Raw genomic sequence first — 10821 nt, 5'->3', positions numbered from 1 at the left:
CCTACAAGAGATTTTAATTTTAGGGAATGAAGCTGGGTAAGTGGTAGAGGTATCAGTGGGGAACATTTTGCAGATAGTGATCATAACTCTGTAAGATTCAAGGTTGTTATGGAAAAGGACAAGGATGGGCCAGAAATCAGAGTTCTAAATTGGGGTAATGCCGATTTTAATAAGATCAGATATGATTTGGCCAGAGTGGACTGGGAGCAGCTACTTCTAGGTAAATCTGCGTCAGAGCAGTGGGACTCATTCAAGAAGGAAATAGGAAGAGTACAGGGCCAGTAAAGACAAAGGGTGGGACCAACAAATCCAGGGAATCCTGGATGTCGTGGGATATACAGGATTGGATAAAGAGAAAAAGGGAGGCTTATTGCAGGGCTCAAAACTGCAGAAACCCCAGAGGAGTATAGAATGTGCAGGGGGGGACTTGAAATTAGGAGAGCAAAAAGGGGGCATGAAGAAACATTGGCAGGTAAAATAAAGGAAATTCCAAAGTTATTCTACAAGTACATTAAGAGTAAGAGGATAACTAGGGAAAGAGTAGGGCCCATTAAGGAGCATAGTGGTAATTTGTGTGTGGAGCCGGAAAACGTAGGTCGGGTTCTAAATGAATACTTTGTGTCAGTGTTCACAAGTGAGAGGGACATGGGTATGGAAATCGGGCAGAAGGTCTTTGATATAATTAAATAAATTAGCATAGAAAGGGAGGAGGTTCTAAGTGATCTGGCAGACTTAAAAGTAGACAAATCTCCAGGCCCGGATAAAATGTATCCCAGCCTGTTGAGTGAGGCAACGGAGGAGATAGCAGGGGTGCTGGCAATAATTTTCAATACATCACTGGCCACAGGAGAGGTGCCAGAGGACAGCCAACGTGGTACCGTTATTCAAGAAGGGAGGAAGGGACCTACAGGCCAGTCAGTCTAACCTCAGTGGTGGGGAAACTATTGGAAGCAATTTTGAGGTACAGAATTAATCTACACTTGGAGAGGCAGGGATTAACCAAGGACAGTCAGCATGGTTCTGTTAAGGGACGGTCATGTCTGACCAATTTGAATTTTTTGAAGCGGTGACCAGGTGTGTGGATGAGTGCAATGCATTTGACATAGTCTGCATGGACTTCAGCAAGACTTTTGATAAGGTCCCGTATGGATCACTGATAACGAATGTTATCCATGGGATCCAAGGCAACTTGGCAAATTGGATCCAGAATTGGCTGAGTGGCAGGAAACAGAGGGTGATGGTTGAATGGTGTTTTTGTGACTGGATGCCTGTGTCCAGTGGGGTTCCACAGGGATTGGTGTTGGGTCCCTTGCCGTTTGTGGTATATATAAACAATTTAGACTTACTGATCAATCCTTCTACATTCAAGTTCATGGATGACACGAAAATTGGTGGGGTGATAAATAGGCCTAAGATTACAGAAGGATTTAGATGGGCTGGTCAGATAGCTGATCAGTGGCAAATGGAATTTAATCTGGATAAGTATGAGGTGATGCACTTGGGCAGGACAAACAAACAAGGCACGGGAATACACAATGAATGGTAGGACCCTGGGAAGTACCGAGGATCAGACGGACCTTTGTGTGCATGACCACTGGTCCCTTAAGGTAGTGGGACAGGTAGATAAAGTGGTTAAGAAGGTATATAGAATACTTGCCTTTATTAGCTGAGGCGCAGAATATAAGAGCAGTGAGGTTATGCTGGAACTGTATAAAACGGTAGTTAGGCCACAACTAGAGTATTGAGTGCAGTTCTGGAATCCTTATTATTGGAAGGATGTGATTACACTCGAGAGAGTGCAGAGGAGATTTACCAGGATGTTGCCTGGGCTGGAGAGTTTTAGTTATGAGGAGAGATTGGATAGAATGGGGTTATTTTCCCTGGAGCAGAGGAGATTGAGGGGGGACATGATTGAGGTGTATAAAATTATGAGGTGCATAGATAGGGTGGACAGGAAGTAACTTTTCCCCTTGGTGGAGGGATCAATAACCAGGGAGCTTAGATTTAAGTTAAGGGGCAGGAGGTTTAGAGGGTATGTGAGGAAGATTTTTTTCACCCAGAGGGTGGTGGGAACCTGGAACCCATTGCTTGAAAGGGTGGTAGAGGCAGAAATCTTCATAACATTTAAGAAGTATTTGGATGTGCATTTGTGATGCTGTGGCATACTGGTAATGTCACTGGACTAATAACCCTGAGGTCCAGGCTGCTGCTCTGCAACAAGGGTTCAAATCCCACCATGCCAGCTAGTGGAATTTAAATTCAATTAACAATAAAGTCAAGAATTAGACAGAAAGGGATGGAGTGATATTTACTTTTGATTTTATTACTGAAATGTGTGCTGACATTCCAATACAAAAATCCCCGTGTCTGAGAGTTCACAACAATAATTTCAAACAACTGAATATCATACAGAATGCTGCAGCAATCTCAGGATATGGTGCCTTGACACAAACCCTAGAGTTTACATTTAAATACTTATATAAGTTACTCAATAATAATGCAGTTTGTCATCTTTGGCATGAAGTTCAATGGCACTAGAATACAGCCGGTGTCAGGTACAAATATCCATACAAAATATATTAACATTTTTTTCTTTTTTTTTGCTTCACAATATTTTTTGTAAACGGTGTGAATGCTGTCACAAAGTAAAGGCAATGGCCAGCAATTGCACATTATCTGAGAAAGATCACAATCTAAAAAGCTTAGCAATTCCAACTCCAGAACTAAGTGAACTCCCCTCTGCTGTTCAGTTCCCAGTCACTTCTGAGAGCCTTGCACCCCTCACACACTGAAATGTATGGTGGAAATTGATATCCCAACCCACACCCCTTCATGCAGTCTTGGTTCTCGCTTGGATAAAGATTCTAGCAAATTCCTTTATAAGTCTAGATGTTTTGCCAGCTAGCTATCTGGCCATGTGTGGTATCACAGTCCCATTCCCACTGACAGCTACAGCCACATACATCCCGGAATGTGCCATTGGGCAGCCACCAGGATCATGCTGGATTGTTTTTGGCCCTAGCCCAGGCCCGATGGCTGACAAAGGGATAATTGGATAATCAAACTTTGGATCCACTTGGTCTACACTCCAGGCTTCTTAGTTTTGTAAATGACCCATACTAGTCATTGTGGCAGAAACCAGCTGCCACTCTCCACCTTAGGTAAACCCTCTGCCTCTCACTAGTGCTCTGCATCCTCCTGAACTGGAACACATGAAGTCTGCTATATCATCAGGGTAAGGAGAACGTGGAATAAACACCAGAGTAATTCACAGCTCGTGGCCATGGAACACTGCAAATCAATATATGCTCTTGTCAAATCCAATAATGAACTGGAGCTGTATGGACAGGCAAAACTATAAAAGTTACAGGGGAAAGGATCCCCTTTGAAAATATCATTCACGTTTCCAGTGACTTATGCATGAAATAGTGACCAGTCACATACTCAATGATGTCATCACCTCATGAATCAGACCTCCACCAGTAGCTTCCACTCCCATCCATTCCCAACCATGTAGGATGGCAGAGCAAGGGGGTGGGAATGATAGGGCCTCAGGAACACAGAAGTAGCACCTCCACCCATTGATTTCAATCTGAAAACCTCAGGCTGGGATCTCCCACTGTAAGAAGCAGTGTTTCTCTAAAACAATCAGGGCAGGCAGACTAGGACACATCTCCATTGTTGTACTGGTACAGGAATATTTGAGAAACAGATGGTCAAACACCCAACAGCATTTTGTTTGATTAAAAGGAGTGTGGGGCAATCTGTGTCCTGACATGTTCCCATTATGGTGCTTTGAAATAACTGTTTATATCTTATTGCAGAGGTATGATGGAAGCTGAAGGTGAGATGTAAATACAGTGGCTCTGATCCTGCTCACTGAACTGGAGGAAACCCTCACTGACAAACGGTTTCATGTTGTTGGGAACATGCATTGGCAGTTAAGGTGCATCTTTGGAGAGTTTACAAAGCAAAGTCAGTTCTATGCGAAGCTTGGCATGAAACCAGCTTGCAGTTATTGTGGAGGCCCTTGCAGATGGCATCATTTGGCAGCAGCCATTTCATTTTTCTCTTTTAAGAAGGTTTGCCTTATTGAGGAAAGTGTAGACTGTATCACTGAGTGATGCCGCCCTGTTGCACACACACAAATCGCCGCAGGCAGAATGCTTGCCCAACAGATGCTCAGTTGCGGCGGTCCTCCCTTTGTGGAAGGCTACCCAATGAAGCCTGATTGTGACAGTGTTGAGATACAGCAGCAATCCGTTCTGTCACAGACAGTGTATACCGCCTGAAAAAGCTGCTATGATTCATGTCCAGTAAAAACTGAATGCAAGAATCTCCCAGTCACAAATGGAAATCTTGGGAGCTGTTCAAATTAAGACGGAATTTATGCACTCCAAATATAACAATATTGAGCAATAGTTCCATGGAATATGTTGACAACATTAGAAAATAGAAAACATATATCTGGGCAAAGTGTCTGCTGCCAGCAGGAAACTGAAGTTAGTTTTTAAAAGATGTTTTAGCAACAGCAAAGGATTACACAGAGTCTAAAGCCGAAACGAAAAAGGTGCTAAAAAGGTTGGATTTATAGCATTATGTACAGTATATATTATGCACAGCACCGTCTAGTGCTATGTATTTGTATTTATATATATTTATGCTGCTGTGAAGCTTTTATGCTTGGCAGTTGTGTGAAAAATACTGACACCTCCTACGAGACCTTCTTGTCCATCACAGAATTCAGCTTCACAGCAGTTTGAATAGTTTGAGTTAGGTTCATGAGTGGTACACACTTGGCACAAAGAATAGCTCAGCTCTTCCCATGTGTACAAGTCTTTATAGCAGCTTATGGATATGGTCACTTAGGCTACATCTCCCCTGCTTTTCCCCAAACATAAAGTTCCATCTCAAAATCTTTTGGGAATTGAACTCTCAATTTTCTTCTTGTTTCTGTTGTTTAGACATCTGGGTAGAGGGGAGAAAAAGGCTTTGTAAAGAAGGAGATGTTTATGTTTCACAGAAGTCCTTCGTTTCCTGCCACAAGAGTATTTTTCAGATAAGAATTTCAACCATTTCACTGTCTGAAGGTTCTTGGTTCCTGGTATTGCTGGGGACCATCTGAGCCACTGGCTGAGAAGTATCTGTGAAGGTGAAAAGCAAAAGAACATTCCTAGTCAAATTTTCTTCTCTTCAAACCCAATACTAACAAAGATTCTTCTCCCCTGGCCTCACCCCCACCACCCCCCCCAGGGCTTCAGAATCACCTGCATCCCATCTAAACTGCATAGCTGGAATTCCTTGAGATTAGCTCAATCTGCAGGGTTCTAATATGAAGAGGCCAGAAATGGGAATCAATACAACCTCCAAGTTTACAACATATGGCTAGGTTACTGGGCAATGAATCACAAGCCAATTTGCTCATACCCATGTGTGCCTCTCCAAAACACACATTCTCTCCTGTCTGGCCTGCCCTGACTCGGCATCATGAGCAACCATACAGGCACTCACCTGATGAAGCCGCTGGAGGTTTGATGACCCGCAAGCTGACTGCAGCCTCACTGTTCTGTGAGTTTCCCTGGGCTGAGGCTGCAGGCTCAATCTCTGCTAGTTTCTCAGTCTGCGTGCTGCCGTCTCTGCTCCCATGTTTGGCGTGGGATGTCACAGGATGTGATGTGAAAGAGGCTGCCTGATCCTCTGCGAGGCTTTTGTTCAAAGCACCTGGAAAGAGGAAGAGATTTTAAGCACTGAACACAGTTCTTCATTTTATTACACTGTAAAACTCATATAATTTAAACCATGTCTTCAGTAAATTAATGTCCCCTTTTCTTCACTGATAATATCTTTGCTGTCTGTTTCTATGTAGCTTTTTGCTGGTCACACGAAACAAACTCATTAACAAGGTCCAAACAGATGTACGAAGCTGCAGGGCAACAGAATGCTTCCATAGGTGCTGATACCTTCCATAGGTGCTGATACCTTCCATAGGTGCTGATACCTTCCATAGGTGCTGATACCTTGCTCTTAAAAGCTGGCTCAAGACATCAGGCAAACTTCCCAGATCTTTTGGCTTATTGTTACTGGTAGTAGTTTTTTGAAGCTGGTAAGTTTGCCATTGTCTCAGAACACAGGAAATAGGAGCAAGAATAGGCCATTCAGCCCACTGAGCCTGCTCCACCATTTAGACAGGTCACGGATGATCATCTACCTCCCACTATCCCCATATCCCATGATGTCATTAGTATCCAGAAACTTAGTGATTTCTGTCCTGAACACCCTCAATGATTAAGCTTCTCTGGGGTACAGAATTCCAAAGATTCACCACCCTCTGAGTGAAGAAATTCCTCCTCATCTCAGTCCTAAATGCCTACCCCTTTTTCTGAGACTGTATTTTCTAGTTTTAGAGCTCCCCCCACCAAGACAGGGGAAACATCCTATCTACAACTACCCTGTCACGCCCTGTAAGAATTTAGTAAGTTTCAATGAGATCATCTCTCATTCTTTGAAACTGTAGAGAATACAGACCCAGTTGCCCCTCTTCATAAGACAGTCTCACCATCCCAGAAATCAGTCTCGTGAACCCCCGTTGCACTCCCTCTATGGCAAGTATATCCTTCCTTAGATAAGGAAACCAAAACTGTATGTAATTATACTCATTCAACCCCACACAGCCTGATACTTCACACTGAACCTTTCCTTTGAGGCACAGTATTTTGTAACAGAGTGAGCTGTTGGATGACCTGTTCCCAGTGATGCATAAAAATAATCAAGATTAATGATTGACATGTGAGGAATTATCTGCCACCATTTCATCAAGGTGTTCGATATTTTGAGAAGTTTTGAAAGAAGATAGGGAGAAATTGTTTCCCACGACTGGAGAGTCAGTATAACCAGTACATACTGATTTAAAGTAATTGGCAAAACAACTGGCAGAGAGATGAGGAAAACTGTTTTTATACTCAGCGAGTTATTATGATCTGGAATGCACTGCCTGAAAAAGGTGGTGAAAAACAGCTTCGAGAAAAGGAAAAGAGGACAAAAGTGCAGGGGATACAGCAGGAGAATGAAACTACTTAGATATCTCATTCAAAGAGCCAGCACAGGCACAATGGGCTCAATGGCCTCCTGTGCTGCATCATTTTCTCATTTACTCTGCACTACAGGAAATGAGACTAAATTAGCCCTGCACAGAAGGAGGCCATTCGGCCCATCATGTCTGCACTGGCTCTCCAAATGAGCATTATGACCTAGTACCATTGTCCTGTCTTTTCCCTGTACCCCTGCACATTGTTTCTATTCAAATAATCATCTAATGTTCTCTTGAATGCCTTACTATTTCGCCAGAGCTTTATGAGCTCTCCCAAAATGCTTCACGGGCAATATGTTGTTTTGAAGTGTCATTACTGTTGTGATGTAGGGAACGAACTGGTACACAGCAAGATTCCACAAAGATCAATAAGATAAAGGAGCAATAAATAATGTCCACTCTTCACTAAATAGGGCCAGAGGACATCCACTAAATGGACAGATAAGGTCTCGGACTAATCTTTCACTTGAAGACCTCCAACAGTGTAGCATCTCTTTAGCCTGAATTTTGTGCTCAAGTCTCTGGAATGTGGCTTGAATCCACAACCCTCCAGCTCAGAGGTGAGTATGCTACCCACTAAACCAAGGATACTGCTTTAACTGCACCATAAGTAGCTGACATCTGTCATTGGGGAAATGCTAAGATCCATTATTAAAGAAGTAGTGGCAGGACATTTAGAAAATCATATTACAATCAGGCAGAGTCAACATGGTATTGTGAAAGAGAAATCATGTTTGACAAATTTATTAGAGTTCCTTGAGGATGTAACAAGCAGGATGGATTAAGGGGAATCAGTAGGTGTGTATTTAGATTTCCAAAAGGCATTTGATAAGGTGCGACATAAAAGGTTACTGCCTAAGATAACAATAAAATAGCAACAACCTGATCACTGACACTCAGTATCACTCAGCTCCTGACCTCGTTATAGCCTTGGTCGAAACATAGACAACAGAGCTGAACTGCAGAGGCAAGGTGAGAGTGACTGCTTTTGACATCAAGGCAGCATTTGACCGAGTGTGGCATCAAGGAGCCCTAGTAAAACTGGAGTCAATGGGAATCAGGGGAGAAATTTCCACAAGTTGGAATCATAAAGAGTATAAAGGAAGATGGTTGTGGTTGTTGGAGGTCAATCATCTCAGCTCCAGGACATCATTGCAGGAGTTCCTCAGGGTAATGTCCTCGGTCTAGCCACCTTCAGCTGCTTCACCAATGACCTTCCTTCTATTATAAGGTCAGAAGTGGGGGTGTTTGCTGATGATTGCACAAAGTTCACCATTCACGACTCCTAAGATACTGAAGCAGTCTATGTCCAAATACAGCAGGACCTGGACAACATCCAGGATTGGGCTAACAAGTGACAAGTAACATTCACATCGCACAAGTGCCAGGCAATGACCATCTCCAACAAGAGAGAATCTAACCATCACCTCTTCACATTCAATGGCATTCCAATCGCTGAATCCCCAACTATCAAACCCCCCCACCCACTGCCAGGGGGTGGCGGGGGGAGGGGGGGGCGGGGTGGTTACCATTGACCAGAATCTGAACTGGACTAGCCATATAAACACTGTGGCTACAAGAGCATCTCAGAGGCTAGGAATCCTGCAGCAAGTAACTCTCCTCCTGACTCTCCAAAGCCTGTCCACCATCTATAAGGCACATGTCAGGAGTGTGATGGAATACTCCCCATCTGTACGGATGAGTGCAGCTGCAACAATACTCAAGAAGCTCGATACCATCCAGGACAAAGCAGCCCACTTGATTGGCATCCCATCCACAAACATTCACTTCCTCCATCACCGACACACAGTGGCAATAATAAGTACCATCTACAAGGTGCACTGCAGGAGTTCACCAAGGCTCCTGAGGCAGCACCTTCCAAATCAACGACCGCTACCATCTCGAAGGACAAGGACAACAGATAGATGGGATCACCACCACCTGGAAGTTCCCCTCCAAGCCACTCATCATCCTGACTTGGAAATATATCGCCGTTCCTTCACCGTCGCTGGGTCAAAGTCCTGGAACTCCCTTCCTAACAGCACTGTGGGTGTACCTACACCACATGGACTGCAGCGGTTCAAGCAGGCAGCCACACCACCTTCTCAAGGGCAACAAGGGATGGGCAATAAATGTTGGCTAAGTCAGCTATGCCCACATCCCATGAACGAATAAAAAAAAGAGCTCATGGTGATGGGAGTAATATATTAGCATGGATAGAGGACTGGCTAACTAACAGAAAACAGAGTTGGGATGAATGGACCATTTTCAGGTCGGCAAATTGTATCCTGCGGAGTGCCACAGGGATCACTGCTGGGACCTCAACTATTTACAAGCTATATTAATGACTTTTGAAGGGACAGAATGTGTGTAGCCAAATTTGCTGACAATATGAAGACAGATAGGAGAGCAAGCTATGACGAGGACACAAAAGATGCAAAGGGATAGAGACAGGCTAAGTGAGTGGGCAAAAATTTGGAAGATGGAGAATAATGTGAGAAAATGTGAACTTGTGCACTTTGGCAGGAAGAATAGAAAAGCAGCAAATTACTTAAATGGAGAGAGATTGCAGAACTCAAAGGTACAGAGGGATCTGGGTGTCCTGGTACATGAATCACAAAAAGTTAACATGCAGATGCAGCAAGTAATTAGGAAGCCAAATGGAATGTTGGTCTTTATTTGGGAATGGAATATGAAAGTCAGGAAGTTTTGCTTCAACTATACAGGGCAGTAGTAAGATCACACTTAAAAGTACTGTGTGCAGTTTTGTTCAGTTTACTTAAGAAGGAACACACTTACATTGGCAGCAGTTCAGAGATGGTTCACTGGATGAGAGGTTTGTCTCTTAAGGAAAGGTTGGGCAGGTTGGTCCTATATTCATTAGAGTTTAGGAAAATGAGAGGTGATCTTATTGAAACATTTAAGATCCTAAGGGGGCTTGACAGAGTAGATGCAGTTATAATGTTTCCCTCAGGAGAGAATCCAGAACTAGGGGGCACAGTTTCAAAATAAATGGTCTCCTGTTTAAGTCGGTAATGAGGAGGAATTTCTTCCCTCAGAGGGTCGTTAGTCTATGGAATTTTCTTCCTCAGGGAGCAGTGGAGGCTGGGTCATTAAAATATTCAAGGCTGAGTTAAGACAGATTTTTGATCCACAAGGGAGTCAAAGGTCATGAGGGACAGGCAGGAAAATGGAGTTAAGGCCACAATCAGATCAGTGATGATCCTATTGGACAGTGGAGCAAGCTCGATGGGCTGAATGGCCTACTCCTGCTCCTATTTCTTATGATCTTATGAAATGAGAAGACTTTCATGTTGGAGCAACTAAGATCATTTATTTACCTGTTGTGCCTCTCGTTGCTTTGTCGAGGAACTTCTCATTGCTCACTTGGTTAATGGAACTGGCCATTGTGATGGATGGAACTGATCTTGCAGGCCGGAGAGCAGGCTGTTCGGCTTTTACCTGGTCCCTTCTCGAGCGCTGCTGGAGGACCTTGATGATGGCATCCTTCTCCAGGATTTGTGCGTGCAAGGCTTTAATCCTAAAAGCAAGAGAAGCACACACACCTTTACTTAAAGTCAACATTCCTTTTGGCATTTAGTTCATGTGCACAGGTGATATCTTTAGCTGCACTTCAACTTTTTTTGTCTGGCCATGGTAATCTAAGGGGACCGAATCGTGTACATGTACTTTCAGGTTGCTGAGCCATCGTGTAGCTATGAGGAGCATCGCTT

General features: G+C 43.6%; 1 protein-coding gene across 1 annotated transcript in view; it reads right to left on the bottom strand.

Annotated features, from left to right (window-relative positions):
- Positions 1–2302: 2302 nt before the first annotated feature.
- amotl2a (angiomotin like 2a) overlaps positions 2303–10821 on the bottom strand; it is a 31980-nt gene continuing 23461 nt past the window's right edge. The window contains exons 10-12 of the mRNA XM_041175638.1: positions 10429–10628; positions 5512–5721; positions 2303–5144 (exon numbers count right to left, since the gene is read on the bottom strand). Of these exons, the coding sequence (XP_041031572.1) occupies positions 5056–5144; positions 5512–5721; positions 10429–10628 (499 nt within the window). The 3' untranslated portion in view covers positions 2303–5055. The remainder of the gene's footprint in view (positions 5145–5511; positions 5722–10428; positions 10629–10821) is intronic.

The sequence above is a fragment of the Carcharodon carcharias genome, chromosome 2, assembly GCF_017639515.1.
Source record: "Carcharodon carcharias isolate sCarCar2 chromosome 2, sCarCar2.pri, whole genome shotgun sequence".
In the NCBI taxonomy this organism is placed as follows: domain Eukaryota; kingdom Metazoa; phylum Chordata; class Chondrichthyes; order Lamniformes; family Lamnidae; genus Carcharodon; species Carcharodon carcharias.
The sequence above is the reverse complement of the archived record's forward strand: the minus strand, read 5'-3'. Positions and strand labels throughout refer to the sequence as shown.